Below are 18,723 nucleotides of genomic sequence, written 5' to 3' on the forward strand. Positions count from 1 at the left end.
ATCCTTTGTTGAAACAGCTGTCATCACCAGCAACCAGCAAAGATAGGGGGATGTGATGGACAAGCGGGCCATGATAAACTTGATGTATTATTATTATTAGCAACAAGAGGAGGGCCATATTGCAGAATTATTTTATTAAAGGCTTTGCTCCACTATGCCGCCACATCTAATATAAGAGTGAAATCGTTTTTTGTTTTTTTTTAAAGATTGAGGATAGAAGCTATTGAAGAATAGGCTACTATTTATAAATTTTTTTTTAAAAAATTCTGAAAATAGTTGTAATGTGTCTTCCCATATAAGCCAAACAAGCATAGAAAAATCCCCTGTGATATTTATAATGCTAAATAGCCTCTGGGGATGTGTTGTTGTTGTTTTTTTTGGTACGATGAACCAAAAGCGCAGGCGATGCTCCTCGTACGCTGGCACGCGAGCATTTAACTCCACTGCTCTGTCTCAGGGACGGTAGAGAGCATGACCTCGCTTAAACAGGATTAGCTATAAATAGTGCTGCCTATCCTCTACTCTCGCGACGCGCGCTCCATCGCTAAACCCGCTGCAGTGTAGCTCAGTTTTTATTGAGCATCCATTCCTACCTCCACCTTTGCTATATCAACCCCTAGTAAAAAAAAAAAAGAGAGTTAAAATAAGTGTTATTTGAATGTAATGTGCACTTGAAGTGTACTTCAAAACTTAAACGTAGCCTATATGTGTAAAAAAAGGGGGGACTTGCAGATAGCCTAATATGAATAAAATAAAATGCTACTTACGTTTACTTAAAGAGAGTATCATAATGTTTCTTAACACAAGCACGGTTTTAAAAAAGGTGCACTTTGTAATAAGGTCAAACTAAACGTTTAACTTTAAAGTACATTTTGATTCATATTTTAATCATCTTTTGTTATGTTTTAAAGAAGTGTAACTCCTCCAGTCCTACTCGCCCCGCTCCGAGGGGGACTCGAACTGGCGTCTCCGACATGGGAGGCGGGCGGACTAACAAGGACGTTAAAGACCGCAGCCTCTAGCGTCAGTTGCTACAGTGCCTCTTGTGGCCAGGCGAGTGAGGTTCACTCGCACAGCTCTTACTAGTTGGCCTCCATTACACTCACCCCTCTAAACCTCACTCTCAACCGGGTCACGGCACCAAATGTAATCCTTGACCTGTTCTGAGCGGGATTCGGAGTGGGAGGCGGGCGGACTAACAAGGACGCTAAAGACCGCAGCCTCCAGCGTCAGTCGCTACAGTGCCTCTTGAGGCCAGGGGAGTGAAGTTTAAATGCACGGCTCTTACTAGCCTACGTCCTTCACACTCACCCCCTAAACCCCACTTCCATCTGGGTCACGGCACCAGTGTAACCCCTCCGGTCCTACTCGCCCCGCTCCAAGCGGAAACCATGCAGGGAGTTCCCGCTTGGAGGCCAGGGAAGTGAGGTTTACATTCACAGCTCTTACTAGTTGGCCTCTGTTACATACACATATTTTGATGTGTTGACCAACATACCAAAGCAGATGTGAAGTAGGCCTACTTGATTATAATCAAGTGTAATGTTTGATATTACATATAAAGTTACTAAATTGCAACTTCATCACCACTACTGACCGCTCAAACACCTGGATTAATACACATTCCCATTTTTTAAACCCACAGTATCTGCAACATGAGACCAGATTTTTAGATTTTTCCATAATGGTTAAAAAGTTGGAACAGCTGATCTGAGACTACTTACTATCTTCATCATAACTCCAATTTGTCATTCCGAACCGTTCGTTCCCCTCCCCCAGCCACGCCTCTGGTAAATTAGAGATCAAGCCAAATGTCTTTCCTGATCCAGGCCCTGCCCTCCCGTATCACCTCAGTGCCGCAATGACGGCTGATGATGTCAAACCCTGCCCACACATGGAGTCAAGTGTGCCTGTGCAGCTAGCCATACGGCGTAAAATGATACTAAACGCACAAGGCATGTATGCTTTAACTTTGACAACCATTCACGTGCACAACAGTCATCCTCGCTGTCATAGGATTACATTGAAGACACACACTCGAGCGAACACACACACACACACACGGACGCACACACACACGGACGCACACACACACGGACGCACACACACACACACACACACACACACACACACACACACACACACACACACACACACACACACACACACACACACACACACACACACACACACACACACACACACACACACACACACACACAGCAGGATTACCAACACAGTTCCACACAGACATAGCAAGATTACAGAGACACATATAACCCCCTCTTCTTCCCCAACACAGGATACAGACTGCTGGATTAGAGAGACACAGATTTACATAGAGGGAAATTACAATACAGTGCATGTCAAAAATTCTCTCAAAAGCTCTGTTGAGAATAAAAACACATGCATGTGCTAATAAGATTGTATTTATACACCTAAATATGTTAAATACACATCCGTATTTGATCCAGATTTGATCCACAATGACATTTTGGTCATTTGAGTGACAGATGCAACACCTTACATAAGGGCCAACGTGATTCTGAAAGACAAGGGCTTGAGGTTTAATTGGCACTGTTGGATCGATCAGCCTCTGTTGGAGTGCTCACATTGAGATATTGAATAGCATCCTTGCACAAACAGAACGTAGAAGACACAAACACACCACCAACCTTACACACTTCATGTGCACACGCGCACGCACAAACACACCGTCACAGAATAACCTCACTAATCTTCTCTCAATGGTTTAAAGCTGCTGAAGAAGCTTAATAATTTAAGAGGAAAACAGCATCAGTGCTTTTAAGGACATATGCACAGAGATTAGCCCCCTTGCGCCACGCTGGACAACAAAAGACACCCTTGCACATGACTGAACTAATGATGCAAAATGCATTTTGTTATCAATTCGATAAAGTAGAGTGGGCAATATATCGATGTAACAGAGTTTTGCTCGTTCCACTTCTGTATGATGTTCAATATGTGCCAGAAAGGAATCGACTGCTTTTTGCTACATTTGTCCATGTCTTTGTGTACTTAAAGTCCCCCTGTGAAAATCAACCTTTAATGTTGTTTATATGTCTATTAGGTATTTTTAATATGCTTTAAGACAAACCATGTGCAAATGCATAAGTCACACAATTGCTGAGTATTTTCTCCTTAAAACTGCATGGTTTGAAATCGCTGGTGTTTGACGTCACAAACTACCTTGTAATCAATCGATCTCTGAGCTGGTGTAAGTGAGTGGAGGCGGGGCTAATTTGCATATTCATAGAACTTCGTTTACTAAATAAGGCGAAATGTAGAGTTACATTAAAGCTATTTTAAGGTATGAAGAGATTTAAAAAACTTTTAAATATGTAATTTTGGTGATCAAAGATGAGTTTTAAGGGATAAAATTGTTTACTACAGGAGGGCTGTATGAAAAAATTAGATGTGTATGTTCTTTGTTTATGTCATCTTCTGTTGTTTATGAAAGGCTGTTTTGATAAAATATTGGCATTCTGTTTGTGCCAAAAACAAAATCTGTTGGGATGCTACAAGCACTTTTGGTCAGCACTCGGGTGCGATTGACGTCGGAGTTCAGTTTGTTTGGATGATGTGAACACTGCTCTCCGAACTGAGGTGCGCACCTGTGAACCGTACCTGAGTCCACATAAAAAGGTTTGGGGGTGAACGTGATTTCACCAAGCAGAACATATTCCTGGATCAACATTACAATCAACCAGTCAAATTGAGGGATATGCTTAGGCTTAAAACAAGGGTTAGAGGCTTTTACATCATTCTAATTCACCAATCATTTCCCTCTGATTAGGATAGGGTTAGGTTTAGGGGTAGGAGTGTTAGGACTGTGTTTTTGGACAGGAATGTTGTTCCAGGCTCAACAAAAGATGTTAATCCAGGAACATGTCTTTATGTCTTTACTTGGCAAAATCAGAATCTTTAAACCAGGCAATCGAACCACGTGTGAAAGCACCCTAAAACTATAAACATTAAGACGGAGCATGAAGATGAAACATAAAAACTATAGGCCAATTCACAGTGCACCACCAGACGCCGACAGACAGCAACATAGACTTTGTCTGGTTTTGTTGGATCAGTATGTTAGCCCTCTCTGAGTCTGAGTCTTGTTTTCTCAGGTTGAACATGGTGATTAGGCGCTTGTCGGGTTGTAGAATGTCAATACATGTTTAACAATATAGACATAGACAAACGCATTGTTAGCCTACAAATCAATCAAACATTTTTTTTTACACAAACGGCATGCCATACTTACACCTTTCCTGCCTTTTAAATGCATCTGAAAGTTTTATGCATTTGCTTGGCAGATCTACCCATTAACTGGGCCACATCTCTCTTGTCCAATTAGTTGATGAATTGTATGTTGACACTCCATCCTGACAGGAGTTGTTGACTGTTTCTTCATTAGGGAAGAAGTCCCTCCCTATTATTAATAGTTTAGCAGAGGCTTGTAAAGGTCAAATGCATTGGTTGAGATTTCAAACATACATGAAGATCTGTAATAGCAGCTGTTTATTTAGACCTATATAAAGAGCACTGTACATATTTTATAAGTAAATCTCACGTGGAGATGTTTATAACCCATTATTATTATATTAATTATAACCCATCTCACGTCGTGCCTTGGTAGAGTGATATCATGAGTGATGTTTTTTTCACTGAGAAAAGGGCATACTTTCAGTGACCCAACTATTCTTTAAACTTTTAAATTTTAATCTTGTAAAATTATGTAGCCTACTTTTTCATATCCTAAACACAACGACCATCTGCTTATATTGGGATATCTAATATCTCCCCCTCACCATTGGGTGGAAATGTGTTGCTTGGTTATGTTTTCTATGGGACAAAAGTTGTCAACCTCCAGGTGGCGTATGGCAGAGAACCGCAACCTCCACGCGTGCATTAAAGATCTCAGGGCGTTATTATTCGATACCTTTGTTCACTAAAAAGTATAATTGGTTAAATCTACCAATAGCCTTTATTAAAAGTTAGCATGCAAAACTGACCCAGGAAAAAATTATTTTTAAAAATCCTCATCTTCGCAAACGACCTTGATTGGTCAATTCTGATCATCGCTGAGAAAAGAAATAGTTGTCACATGATTGTTTTGTCCAATGGTGCCTGTTATTTTTCTCAGCGCTGTTCGGGATAGACCAATCCTAGTTGTTTGTGAATACCGTATGACAAGAATGTAAACCTAAATAAGGACACTAAAATACTTAAATAGTCTTTTAATTGAAAATACAAAGTGAGGAGCTAAAAATGATTATTTATACATAATAGAAACAACCTCCGGTCCAATAAGCCACGCCCCGTTTAATGTTAATTCCTTTCTTTGGTCTATGGTTTGGTCTTTTCCAGCCTAGTCAGTAGCAACAGAAAGAGCTCGTTAGTGAGTTTGAGTTGAATGTTTTAAGCACACATAGTAATTCTGTTTAGGTCCAACTAGATTTTGCATTTCTTTAAGTAGTTTTATAAGCCTTCTAAAGACGCATATTCGCTCCTTCAATATAAGGGCACTTCGTAGGCAACCTATCCAGGATATGCTCGTACGGCGCCATTTTCCTTGGGAGGGAATGTTAACATAAGCACACTGCCAACGTGCACTATTAAGGGCCCTAGAAATCTGTTTTACGAAGTGATATAAAATATGGATTCAGCGTCGACCAGCTCTAAACACATCTATAAAAGTAAGTCGTTCGTTTTTTGCGCGAAACTAATACGTAATGTGAGTATTAAGCTAACTAACTGGCTCTTTTATGTGCACTAGTGTCTACTGAGGATATCACAAAACTGATACAGCTGCGGTCGAGCAACTCAGCGCTTTTTGACGGGAGGAAAAATTCGTCAAAAACTGCCTGGAGGTGCGATTTGTATCCTTAGAATTTGCACTGATCTCTCACAGCCTGTATTCTGATTGAAAGTTATTATATTGTTAATTGTTCCCCCCCTAGTGCAATACTCAGAGAAATGGGGCTTGATGAAAAGATGACAACTGAGCAGATTGCCAAAAAGTGGGAAAACCTGAAGGCAAGATACAAGGTTGGTCTCACTGCCAATTGTGTTTTTCAAATGCCAACATATTCAACAGTTTAATGAATTTACCAATTCATTACAAGGATGCAAAATATCCTCCCACTGGCGTGGAGAAGAACCCCACCTGCTGGAAATGGTTCAATCTCATGGACGATGCTCTGAGTGAAGAGTTTGAAGAAAAGATCAGCCAGCAAGTGATCACGTCAGAAGCTGAAAATGATAATGCACCTCATCCGAGTAAGAGGTTACGCCAGATTAAAGTCGGAGGGGAAATATTGGAATTCCTGGAAGAGGAAGGAACATCTGTGAACGTGCCCGCTGCCACCAAACCACATCTGGTTAAGGAGGGAATACAAAAAGGCAAACAGACAGCAGAGAGCTATTCATTGGACATCATGAGAACCAAACTTCAAAGAGATAGACAGCTTCTAGAGAAAGAGCTTGGAGGCCTGGACAGAGAAAAAGCCCTTCTGGAGCGGGAAAGGGCCCTTGCAGAACGGGAAAGAGCAGCTCTTCACCGGGACAGATCCCAGGTAGAGAAGGACAAAGCTGCGGTTAAAAGAGACAAGACGTCATTGGAACAGGACAGAGCCCGACTGCAGAAAGACAGAGACGCATTGGCCAGGGACAGAGCAGCCCTTGAAAAAGACAGAAAGTCGGCAGTTTTCACAAATCACGTAAAAAGCAGTTCAGGATGCAATGGACTGGACTGCCATCATCAAAAGAACAGAGACAAATTAATATTCTTACTTGAGAGAGTGATTGAAAAAATGTGAAGCACCTCTGAGAATGAGGCAAACCTCAGGGAAAATACTGTGAGATATGGGATATCTGAACGCTCCTTGAGTTGTTGTCTTTGCAGTCTGAAGAGACATTTAAACACCTTATTTTTGACTATATTCAAATTATTATTATTTTTTTGTTGTAATTTTCACTCGTAAATCAATCACCTTTGTCAAACACACTCTTGACTTGACTGGAGTTCACTTACCACATACATTGGCAGGGTGCACAAGGGCCGCTAAATTAAAATGTTTTTGAGATTTGTTAAATTATTTGTGAGTGTTGACTAAGAAACACAGAATGTGATGCTTTGTTTCTGATATAATGTAATATAATAGTGTCTGTCAGTAAAGTATACCGTTTGTGCCATACAATAAAGGTCAAAAGCCAAGATTGGCGGTCCACTGTTTTCATTCAGATGTGCAAGGGAGAATTGAATATAGTTTACCAGGGTTTTACTAGCTGTAGCTTTAGATTTTATTGTTCGTTACTTTAGTGTTAAAAGTTTGTTAAAAAGTATAAAAAGCTGTTTAATGGCAGGTTCCATTTGTGACAACTTAGTCACAAAGGGTCAATGTTTTTTCAGTGAGCGGTAAGGTGCTCAACAATAAACCTATAACTAAAAAATATATAGATTAAGTGTAACAACTGGTCTCACAGTTTTTAAGTGTAATTTTCACTCAAATGTTAACAAAATATGAAATGAAAAAAATAAAAAAATTATATTATTATGATAAATGTATTTTAATACTATTAAATAATGCAGATAAAATAAAAAGATGAAATTTGCCAAATCATTTACCCAGTGACTGTTGATCAGTGCTATTTTACTAGTTCTGAATAATCTTTTGAACTAACTTTTATTTTTATATTTTCAGTTTTCATGTTAATTTTATGTGTTTTTTAATTTTCTATTAGTTTTTCAGTTTTAGTTTTTTTCCTCGCAGTTATTTTATTTTTCCAGTGATTTTAGTGCTTCATCTTATTTCAGTTAGCCTACTTGCAGGAAACTTTTCTAATATTCCTTTAGTTTAAGTTTTTAATAATATTTATAACTATAACATGTCTGTTGTATTTTATTTTAGCTTTTATTTCATTAGCTTTAAAAAATGATTTAGCGCTTTTTGTTGTTGCTGGATTTAGACTCGATTTCTAATAAGACGTGTAGATTTAGTATTTATAACTGAATATGAAATGGAATTTCATTCTGCTGTTTTGCTCCTGGCCGCTAGAGGGCAATAATCTGACATCATTCGTCTGTCTGTTAGAAACGGGAAAAAGCTGTGAAGAAGGGCTGTCTGCAACAGACACACAAACGGTTGATGAAGAAGTGAAAGAAATCCATAATATTCATGATATCACTTTATATCTCATTAGAAGAGTTTGGCCACCTCTCTCACTTTAAGAAATGGCGCAACCATCTCAACAGTGTGAGTGTCATTCTGTAAAGCTGCACTGTGTCTGCACGCATGCAAAACTTAAGCACATTTCTGTAACTCTCTTTTATGAGTTCATATGTAATTCACCGTGGATTTAAAACCAGTTTAATGTACATGACATGCGCAGTTTGCATTAGCTTAATAAATAAGGATTTATTACTATTATTTCAGACTGTGAGTTATCAGTGTTTATAATGTGGTTTGACTGGGCTGTTTGTTTTGTATTTAAAAACATTTGTACCAACCTATAGTGAATTCATATTGTCCTGTTTGTTTGCATTGCGGTTCTGTTTCAGGGTCTCACAAGGACACAGAGACACTGATCAGGTGGCGTATGGCCCATGGCTATTTATTCTCAGGCTGGAGAAACACATGCAGAAATGGCTGGGAGTATGTATTCATTGTGATTCATTTTGCATCTGTTGTACATGCTATTTGTATTCTCATTTTCTATGCTTATTGTTTGTTGTTACAATTGTTTTGCAATAAAGAACTCTTAATAAAGGGGTTTTACATTTTTCTTAACAGGGACCCCCATTTATGGTAACCCCCTTTCTAATATATAAAGACACATACTTCGTAATGATAACAACCCATTTCTATTGTGTAATACTAACATTACAAATATTGATTTATATTAATTATTGGCTGTATTGTATATCAGTTATTTACGTTTATTTTTTTATAAGTTGCAATGCAATTTATAATAATATTTAATCATTTAAAATATTTGGCAAATCTTTAGTTATGGTTTACTTATTTTAAGTTGATTATGTATTTGTTGCTACCCACTTTAGATTAGTTAGATTGCAATTTAATGTTAAATTAAATACATTTAATAATTGGGGCAGTCTTCACAATAAATAAAGTTACAAATCAGATTTACAGAGAATATTTTCTTACAGCACCAAACAAGCCAGATTAAGGTCACAATGGCAAAAGAGATCTCACTAGAAATAAACAGCACAAGTGATGGTTCAAATACAATATATTTTCAGAAATGATTCCTAAAATATTAAATAACAATATAAAAAATCTACAGATAAAATTATAAATATAATAATATAAAAATTGTGTTAAACATTTAATTAATCTCTTAAGTAAACATTCATTTTGACAGCCCTAAAAATGTAAAGAAAAAAAAGTTTTCTTTTTTTTTAAATTAAATATCTCAAATTTTTCATAGACATTAGTGCCACCAAACAGTTCTAAAAAACCCAGTCGTAATCTATATTCAATTGCAAAAGAGAAATTGACAAAGAGAGTTTTCTGTGTGTAGGATGTTCATTCAAGAGACAAAATCAAACCTGGATGGAAATATTACTTCTCAAAGAGCAAAACGAAAGTGGGAAAACTTAAAATGCAAATACAAGGTAAGATGGATGAACAGGGTCTGTCTTAAATTATTAAAATTATTTACGTGTATAGCTGCACACCACTCATACTTTATTTTATTCAGAAAATATACAAATCTAGTTATAAATTAAATATATTGGCATGTAATTGTCCTAATGTAGTTTTCTCTATGCTTTTTGCCTAGGTTTTAAAAGCTCTTGCGAAGGATGTCGAAACGGTTAAACCTGAATCCTGGCGGTGGTTCAGACTCATGGAAAAGGCAGTAGATGGCGATCCCACTGACGTCGACCCTCCTAAACCGAGCTTACTGACCAACCTGGCGGATGAGACCGAATGTGCGGCCCAGCCTTGCAAGAAGATGTATCAGGTAGAAATGGGGAGTGATATTTTAGAATTACTGACTCATTCAGTCATCGAGGTCAATACTCAAGCGATGGTAGCCGATGATGGACCCTCATCAGATACAGCAGAAAGCGTGAAAGAGAGACCGATGGAAAAAAGCCCCCCAGAGACTCATGATGAGCTACACTTTGAAAGAGCCAAACTCAGAAGAGAGCGACAGCTTCTGGAGAAGGAGCACGCAGACCTGGGCCGAGAACGAGTGCTGTTGGAGCGCGAGAGATGTGTCGCAGACAGAGAGAAAACGGCATTGGAGAGAGACAGAGCGCAGTTGGAAAAAGACCGAGCTGCAATTGACAGGGAAAGAGCGTCTCTGGAACAGGACAGAGCGAGACTGGAGCGGGACAGAGCGGCCCTTGAAAGAGACAGAGAGACTTTAACCGCCATGGCTCTTGAGACAAATGGCACAGGACACAGTGAACCACACTCCCCATATGCCGAGGACAGAAAAAGATTAATATTTTTGTTCGAGAAACTAATCGAAAGATTTTGAAATCATTCTGAAGCACTTAAAAGCATCAATGTTGCTCATTTTGTAGGTATTTAAAATAATAAATTATTTAAGGTAAAGCGTTTCAGGTTAAGTTGCCCCTTTTACTTAAGACAAATTTAGAGGAAATGTGTTCCCAGCTGCGTTCAGAGCTGTAACGTTCTAGTTCATTGCAGTTCAGTACAATACATAATGGATGATTCATGTTAAGTTTATTCCCCCTATTTTCAGGTTCTTGGATACATTGATTAAAGTTATTGTTACAGTCTTTGTGCTAAATCATTCATATTTATTTAGTGCCACAAAATGTAGGCCTGGTTTCACAGACAGGGTTTAGATTAAGCCAGGATTAGGCCTTGGTTCATTTAGAACGTTTAAATAGCTTTTTATAAACGTGGCTTAGACAAGTACATTACTGCTGTGCCTTTTGAGACAAAACAGCGGCACTGACATGTTTTAAGATCTGTCAGTGCAAGTTGCTTTCAGTTGAGACAGCTCAAACATGCATTTTGGTCTGGGACTAGTTTTAAGCCTTGTCTGTGAAACCGGGCACTAGACTAGAAGAAGAGCTGTGTCCCATTTTGAAGGTTGCATATGTCATTGAGGATTTCTCATTTCAGAAAAGTAACTATTATAAAATTGACAGTTATTCCTCATGGAGCATAAATTACTCTAATATCATTCTTCCTTTGGAATGCAATGGTTACTTTTCTGAAATGAGGCAGCTTCAATGATGTATGTATGTGACCAACAAACGTGACCTCAGGAGGATGCAGCCTTCAAAATGAGAAATATTTTTTTATGGAGATAGTAAGTTTTCCTATTGTTTTCTTTGTAGAGAGTTTCTGTTGAGGTGACTCATTTCGAGCTTTGAAATAACATCTTTAAATTGAGATTGCATTTACCAATGTTCGCAGTAATTTTAATAGGGATCCACGCAAACTGGAATTACACATGAGGGTGGAATATTTCCCCATTGCAGATTTTGTAACAGATTCAAGTTGGTTACATGGATTTGCTGTGTTGACCAATAGAAATCTACTCGGTTTGAAAGTAACTTTTGTTTGAGCCATGCTTCATACATTATCTGGACCTTCTTCCCCACAACATTTTTCTGCTAGATAGACGTCATATATTTGACTGTTGCATTTTTTTTGCTGACACAGCATTCTAAAATTGCAGTGCCCAAGATAAAGTAATGTTGAAATAGTATTTTGAGGTTGTACATCTACAGTATTTTTATAATACAATAGATAATACATTAAGCTGCAACCCATAACCCAAGGGATAGCTTTTGAAATTTTTTGTAGATGTATGCAAATCATTTACTGAAATTGCATGGCATGTTTGCATTAAACAACAAATGCAAAAGGCAAAACAAAACATCTTTTTATAAGATTTTGCAATTCAGCTTTTGTGGTAACTGTTTCCTCATTCATGTCTCGTCAATAATATCATAGCTTAAATATACAGCACAGCGTCTGTCTTTCAATAATTTACTCATTGTGGAATCTGAGTCTGTTAAACTATTAAAAATGGAGTTTAAGAAAACAATTATTTTCCAAGTGTGATAGGTGAAAAATAAGCACATGAAACACACTAATACAATGGCTATACAAATCAACTAGTTCCCATAAAATAATGGCCCAAACCACAGTATATTTGCATTCTGTTCTTCCCTTATTTTTTCCCCTAACTCAAGGTCAGTTCAAGTGCTGACCATATCCTTTCTGTAAAACTAAATTCTGCTTATGGTTTACTATTGTTATCTGTGGAGTCCCCCTCCCAAAACCACAGACAATATTAAACCTATAAAAGGTTCATAGTATGCATTTGACACTGATTTGCCCGGACTTATTTTCTGACCAAACTTTCTAATTAAAATTTGTTCTAATTAAAACACATTTGACGCTAAAAGAAAGCACTTAAAAAAATAGGATCAGTCAGTGAGATTTATATCCTTTCAGTCATGGACAGCTCACCAGAAATATTGGATTTTGATTCTTCAGATGAAAATGGGTAAGGAACATTTTCTTATTCTGCACTTAAACTTACAAAGCAGGCTTCAAACATTCTGCAAATCAACCATGCTTCTTTCTGGAAACAAATTCAGTGTAACTGTCAAATGTGTTTTTAAGTCCCGAGAACAGTGGAATATTCCTGCAGCAGTGGGAAGCACAGGTTCGGCCCTACATTGAGATGATTGACTTCATGAGGCAGATTGGCATTGAGAGGGAACTTGCACTGCCGTCCATTGCAGTGGTGGGAGACCAGAGCTCAGGGAAAAGCTCTGTTCTAGAGGCGCTGTCAGGAGTCGCTCTGCCTCGTGGGAGTGGTATGTTGTACACCTATAATACACTGTATATATCTTATTTACATTCTTCTGCTTACGTTAGGAGGCATCTATATATTCTGATGGTCCATTCAGGTATTGTAACTCGCTGTCCACTGGAGCTTAAACTCAGGAAACTGAAAAGTGGGTGCAACTGGACCGGCATAATCTCTTACAATGATGTGCGAGAGACCTTTAATGATCCCGCACAAGTTGAAAGTTACGTCAGAAGTGGTGAGGCTATATATCAAGCTATTATCATTTATAAATAATCATTATAATATAGCTTAATATATAATGAATGAATGAATGTTGAGTAAGTATGTATTTGTCTTTAACAGCACAAAATCAGCTTGCTGGAGATGGGGTAGGAATCTGCGATGATCTCATCAGTTTAGAGATCTCATCACCTGATGTTTGTGACCTCACACTGATCGATCTACCTGGTATAACAAGAGTACCTGTAAAAGGGCAACCGGAAGACATTGGAGACCAGGTGATACGAAAATTGTTGCACTTCATTTTACAGTATGTGCACTTAAATTTACTTGCAGCGTATTTACAAGTACTGGGTAATATGGTAATAACATGGGTTAAGGTTAGGGTTACCTAGTTATTACCCCGTTATTACTAGAATAAGTACTTACAGTCATGTTCCCCGTGTACATACTATGTACTTGTTACAGTAATTACAATAACTGGGTAATAACTAGGTACTAACCCCTGTAGTTACCTTATAATACCCAGTATTTTCTTGGTACAGTGTAAGTACATGCAAGTACATGTACTGTAAAATAAGGTGCATCCAAAAATGAGAAAAACATTTATAAAATTTAATATAAAAGAATAAATTTGAAAACTGGACACCACTTGCTGAATAAAACCTGCAACATGGTGATGTTACATGCATACTACAGTTTGAAATGTTTCAGGTCTTCATTTTCTTATAAATTAGCCTTTGATTGATTGCAGATTCGACGCCTGATATTGAAATTCATTGGAAAAAAAGAAACCATTAATTTAGTTGTTGTTCCCTGCAATGTTGACATCGCAACCACAGAAGCACTTAGAATGGCTCAGGGTGTTGATCCTGATGGCTCAAGGACTTTAGGTATTATTACACATCTGAGTATTTAGATTAGAAAATTAGTTTTCCTTGATACACAGATAACAAATATAACACATAATATCACCGCACGGCAATTTCATTCATGTCTGTTCAAACACTTTTTATTGCTTCAGCAATATTGACAAAGCCAGACCTGGTAGATAAAGGAGCAGAGGCTGACATCTTACAAGTACTGCAGGGTAAAGTGGTTCCTCTCAAAAAGGGCTTCACCATTGTCCGATGTAGAGGCCAGAGTGACATCAATGAAAACGTTTCTCTGGCTGAAGCCACAAGACAGGAAAACGAGTTCTTCGCCAGTCACACGGACTTCAGGTATTACGTTGCATTTAACCTGGTAGATATTCTTCATTTATCTGTAATATTTTATGTAATGTTCAAAGCCACTTAAGAGTTTTTTATTCTGTTGCCACCAGTTATCTTCTTAAAGAGCAAAGAGCCACAATATCCTGCCTGGCCACCAGACTCACTAAAGAGCTGGTCGCACATATCAAGGCAAGTCTAAACATTGCAAAATATTCTGAAACTTACTCTAAACACTTAAATTATGAGTTGTTACTTATTTTACAGGCTTCACTTCCATCTCTAAGTGATCAAATTCACATCAACTTGTCTGCAGTGAGAGTTGAGCTCAAGGGTTATGATGATGGTCCTCCTTTAGAGCTTGAGCGCATGGGGCCTTATCTCAGCAAGGTACAGTAAGTGCAAGCATTAGCTATTCCTTGTATTGTCCAATATCTGAGCAATCCTGGCTGAAATTAACTTCTGTTTCTCTGTACGTGTAGAAAATCCTGGAGTTCGGTGACCAGATAAGTGAGTTGTGTAGAACAGGAGAATCAGACAATGGAAACATCTACTCGCTCCTTCGACCGGTGTTCAAGCAATGGGAATGTCATCTGAGTAACTCCAAAGCATCGTGTACGTCATATGGTGACATAACATTATTTAGAACCAATTTTTCTTCAGTTTTTTTTCTCTTGGTATGATTTAGCACGATTAGGATATTCTATCTCCACCCATTAGGCCCAAATTACATTCGCTCCTCCTCGCTGGACATATAGCGAGTGATACAGTGAAAAGACCAAAGTGCTGCTGCTCAGCCAATCAAATTTGAGGAACTAACATACAAAACTTTAACCATTGACCTTTAATCTTATAATTTGTGGTTTTTATTTTATTTTAGTTAGAGAGTCTGTAAAAGAGATGACTGAAAATTATGAGGAGGCCCATCGTGGGAGAGAAGTGGTGACCTTCAGTGACTACTGTGTGTATGAATCAATGGTAAAGAAACATGTTGGAGATCTTAAACAACCAGCATTGGATACTTTGAAGCTCATCCGAGGTATCTGCCTGAACATTAACTGACTTTTCTTTTTTTTTTACGTTGTATATGGTTTATATTTGAAATTATTTATAATATCAGTTCTCATTTAATATAACCTTAGGTATTGTGCAAAAGGAGTTTAGAGTCGTGTGTGAGCTGTGTTTCCCAAACTTCCCTCATCTGAGACACGTAATACTGGTGTGTTAAAATGACACTTGTTGATCACATTAAATAATCTTAAAAGACAATAAAAGTCTTAAACATAACATCTCTGATGTTCCCTTAGAACCATATTGATGAAATTCACTCAAAACAAGAATGCAAGGTGGATAAGAGGATCCATGAGTACATTAACATGGAGAAGCTTGTGTACACGCAGGATCCCATTTTTACCCAGAAAATTGTAGACTTCAAGTTTGTGGAAATGAGACAGCAGTATGAGTCCATCAGTTTGGATACAGGAGAGAACGCAACCTCACCCAACAACTGTGCTGTGTTCGACACCAGGAACCTGACACCTGATAAACTGATCATCTACTACGAGGTGTAAATCAGTTTCTGACTTCAGTATTAGCTGCTCGTGTTCTTCAATATTTGTTTTTTATTGCACTGAAAAACTCCCACATGGTTTCTCAATCAAACAGATTGTGTATCAGCGTCTGGCCGACTACATTCCTATGGTGATCCTGCTGTTCATACTGAAGGAAGCTGCCGTGATGCTGCGGGCTCACGCGATGGACCTGCGGGATGGAGCGGATGTTGTGAAGCTGCTCTTGGAGGACTCAGAGGCTGGTCGGAAGAGAACAGACTTATACCAACGCATGGAGCGGCTGCGTCTGGCACATGAACGCATCAGTATATACCTCTGAGACAGAAGTTTTTTCTGGTAAAGAGCTGTTCTGACATAATGGACCAGCCACTAAAAATGAAACAGGCTATTTTATGGTCAGCAGCAATGGAAAGATGATGATCAACATTATAATCTTCTTACAAAGAGTCCAGTGTTTGTGGGGTTTAATGAACATATCGATTTTTTTTTAATCTATTTGATCAGATTGAACCTGTTTAAGCTCCATTTAAAAATAGATATCTGAAATAATAAACCCTCCAGATAAATTACTGTGTTTAACTATATAACATTTGTAAATGACAAACCATCAGTGACAGTTTGCTGACCTACTGTAATAAAGATGAGAATAAAAAAATGGATAGCTTGTTTTTCTCTAACAACAATTTACCAAAACATGGCGACATGTATACTTAAATTATGTTACAAATAATAGGCCTTCATTCATATAAAATGTCATAAGTTTTCGCATATATTTTTAAATAGACAGAAATCAATTTCTTATCATACAGTGCAACATAACCTCGTATTGTTATTTGTTATTGTGTTAGAAAAACTGGAAAATCACACTAAAAGAAAGACAAAAAAGTTTTTTATCTTTTCATTGATTAAAATGACTCACATTTCATTGGCTTATACAGTGATTATTTAATATATACAGTGGCTTATGAGTGCTTATAGATTATTTTATTAATGAATCCTGTCAAGTGAAATTAAATAAAATGCAAATCTGATCAATCTAATTCAAGAACAAATCCTGCTCGCTCAATTGATTCACTAAAAAGAAATGTGAACTGCCTGCTCAGGATGACCTAATAATGCATGTTTCAAATTACAACATGGAAAGCACATAGCTTGAGGCAGAGATGGTTGTAAAATATAGCACATCTCTTCAGCCATGATGTAGCCATGGGTAACATATTTTGTGATGCAGGACTAACACAACCCTAAAATACACATAGTGTGGATGAGAGCACAAGAGCCTAAACATCCACGATGACCCATTCTTTCATCAAACCCCCAACAAAATGCAATGCATGCTTCCTTAATGGGGCCCATTAACATCATTTGCTTTTAAATTCATCCTTAATTGAGTAAATTCTGCAAAGACCAACAAATTGGTAAGTTTATTCATAACTGAATCAAGACTCCAAACAATTAATTCATCTGTGAACTTCAGCAGGATGAAAAAACACAATCTGTTTGTTTATTTGGTTACACTTTTTGCTAACACTATTTTACATTGTCCTTGTTACAAATATTACATTTACTTACTACAGTAATAACAGTAAATTATGCATAATTACATGCAACGAACACTAAATCAAACCCTAATCCTAACCCTACCCTATAATAAGTACATGTAGTTAATTAGTATTACTCAGTCAGTACTTAAATGTATAATTACGCTGTAACAAGGACACATTGAAGTGTAACCCACTTTTTTAAGGTGTCCTTGTTACAGTGTAGTTATACATTTAAGTTCTGAGTCTAATTATCAGCTACGTTATAGGGTTAGGGTTTGGTTCAGTTGCATGTAATTATGCATAATCTAAAGTCATTACTATAGTAACTATAACGTGTAATAAGGACACTGTAAAATAAAGTCTTACAATTTTTTCCAGACTTTGGTCATACCCATTTAAGTGGGTAAAAGCTATATGACCAATTTTGGGGAAAGTTACTTTTTAAAAGTAATGTATTACAATATTGCGTTACTCCCTAAAAAAGTAACTAACTGCGTTACTTAGTAACCTTTTATGGAAAGCAATGCGTTATATTACTTTTGTGCTACTTTTTCTCACCTGTGCTGGGCTTGCTTGTTTGTTTTTAATAATGTTCTATTTATGGCGAATGTAAAGGCCCATTTCACACCAAAAGTAAGTAAAGTCAAGTCACCTTTATTTATATAGTGCTTTTTTACAATGCAGATTGTTTCAAAGCAGCTTATCAGAGATTACAGGAAAATAATGTTGTAATACTATTGTTAAATATAAAATTAAATGTCCCCAACTAAGCAAGTCAAAAGCTAATGGCGACAAAGGCAAAGAAAGGGGAAAAACAGTGGCAAGGAACCAAAACTCCATCAGGTGACAGAATGGAGAAACAAACCTTGGGAGAAACCAGGCTCAGTCGGGGGCCAGTTCTCCTCTGGCCAACGAACGAACCGTGTATGATTCAGGCAGTATTATTGGTCAGAATTCAGATTGGATCGGAACATTATATTATTCAGTTCATCTGGTTGAAGATCGGAGTCATCACGCGCATGGGGATGAGTTTGTCGAGGATCAGTGCCGATGGCTGTCGTGTCAATGAGGCCTTCAAAGGGGACAGTCTAGTTGACACAATCTCTGCTGACACTTCAGGGATGCGTTGTGGTCGTGTCTAAGCGCAGGTCCACCATCTGATCTGGATACGGCCCGGATCCGGCTGATTACAGAAAATTTTGGAATAAACAGAAAGACTAAAATTAGCGTAGATGCCATTCTTTTTATGATGTAGCGAGTTCATCAGGTGTTATAGGAAGTGTTCCTGCTTAGGCTAACCTAATTTATGCAGCCTAATAA

At 37.7% G+C, this 18,723-nt stretch overlaps 3 protein-coding genes across 3 annotated transcripts; all 3 read left to right on the forward strand.

Annotated features, from left to right (window-relative positions):
* Nucleotides 1-5,352: 5,352 nt before the first annotated feature.
* On the forward strand, nucleotides 5,353-7,234 carry LOC143720888 (uncharacterized). The gene is made up of 4 exons (XM_077210817.1): nucleotides 5,353-5,714; nucleotides 5,795-5,888; nucleotides 5,979-6,066; nucleotides 6,144-7,234. Exons 1-4 carry the CDS (start codon nucleotides 5,675-5,677, stop codon nucleotides 6,834-6,836), a joined length of 915 nt encoding a protein of 304 aa, XP_077066932.1. The 5' UTR covers nucleotides 5,353-5,674; the 3' UTR covers nucleotides 6,837-7,234.
* Nucleotides 7,235-8,102: 868 nt separating this feature from the next.
* On the forward strand, nucleotides 8,103-10,795 carry LOC143720882 (uncharacterized). Its single transcript, XM_077210807.1, has 4 exons — nucleotides 8,103-8,273; nucleotides 8,579-8,672; nucleotides 9,562-9,655; nucleotides 9,823-10,795. Exons 1-4 carry the CDS (start codon nucleotides 8,252-8,254, stop codon nucleotides 10,528-10,530), a joined length of 918 nt encoding a protein of 305 aa, XP_077066922.1. The 5' UTR covers nucleotides 8,103-8,251; the 3' UTR covers nucleotides 10,531-10,795.
* Nucleotides 10,796-12,253: 1,458 nt separating this feature from the next.
* Nucleotides 12,254-16,569, forward strand: mxh (myxovirus (influenza virus) resistance H). Its single transcript, XM_077210814.1, has 13 exons — nucleotides 12,254-12,546; nucleotides 12,666-12,862; nucleotides 12,956-13,093; nucleotides 13,201-13,355; nucleotides 13,832-13,970; nucleotides 14,102-14,300; nucleotides 14,402-14,480; nucleotides 14,556-14,678; nucleotides 14,771-14,903; nucleotides 15,169-15,327; nucleotides 15,431-15,507; nucleotides 15,596-15,853; nucleotides 15,954-16,569. Exons 1-13 carry the CDS (start codon nucleotides 12,497-12,499, stop codon nucleotides 16,176-16,178), a joined length of 1,932 nt encoding a protein of 643 aa, XP_077066929.1. The 5' UTR covers nucleotides 12,254-12,496; the 3' UTR covers nucleotides 16,179-16,569.
* The last annotated feature ends 2,154 nt before the right edge of the window (nucleotides 16,570-18,723 follow it).

This window comes from Siphateles boraxobius, unplaced genomic scaffold (genome assembly GCF_051911475.1).
Source record: "Siphateles boraxobius isolate OS27281-9 unplaced genomic scaffold, OSU_SipBor_1 65, whole genome shotgun sequence".
Lineage (NCBI taxonomy): Eukaryota > Metazoa > Chordata > Actinopteri > Cypriniformes > Leuciscidae > Siphateles > Siphateles boraxobius.

Excerpts from the sequence above, each read along its gene's own strand:
- LOC143720888 (XM_077210817.1), top strand. The coding sequence starts at position 5,675 with ATGGATTCAGCGTCGACCAGCTCTAAACACATCTATAAAA. Across the intron at positions 5,715-5,794 it reads CTCTAAACACATCTATAAAA|TGTCTACTGAGGATATCACA; the intron begins GTAAGTCGTTCG and ends TATGTGCACTAG. Across the intron at positions 5,889-5,978 it reads TCGTCAAAAACTGCCTGGAG|TGCAATACTCAGAGAAATGG; the intron begins GTGCGATTTGTA and ends TTCCCCCCCTAG.
- LOC143720882 (XM_077210807.1), top strand. The coding sequence starts at position 8,252 with ATGGCGCAACCATCTCAACAGT. Across the intron at positions 8,274-8,578 it reads GGCGCAACCATCTCAACAGT|GGTCTCACAAGGACACAGAG; the intron begins GTGAGTGTCATT and ends GTTCTGTTTCAG. Across the intron at positions 8,673-9,561 it reads ACATGCAGAAATGGCTGGGA|GATGTTCATTCAAGAGACAA; the intron begins GTATGTATTCAT and ends TTCTGTGTGTAG.
- mxh (XM_077210814.1), top strand. The coding sequence starts at position 12,497 with ATGGACAGCTCACCAGAAATATTGGATTTTGATTCTTCAGATGAAAAT. Across the intron at positions 13,356-13,831 it reads CGGAAGACATTGGAGACCAG|ATTCGACGCCTGATATTGAA; the intron begins GTGATACGAAAA and ends GATTGATTGCAG. Across the intron at positions 14,904-15,168 it reads GAGTAACTCCAAAGCATCGT|TTAGAGAGTCTGTAAAAGAG; the intron begins GTACGTCATATG and ends ATTTTATTTTAG.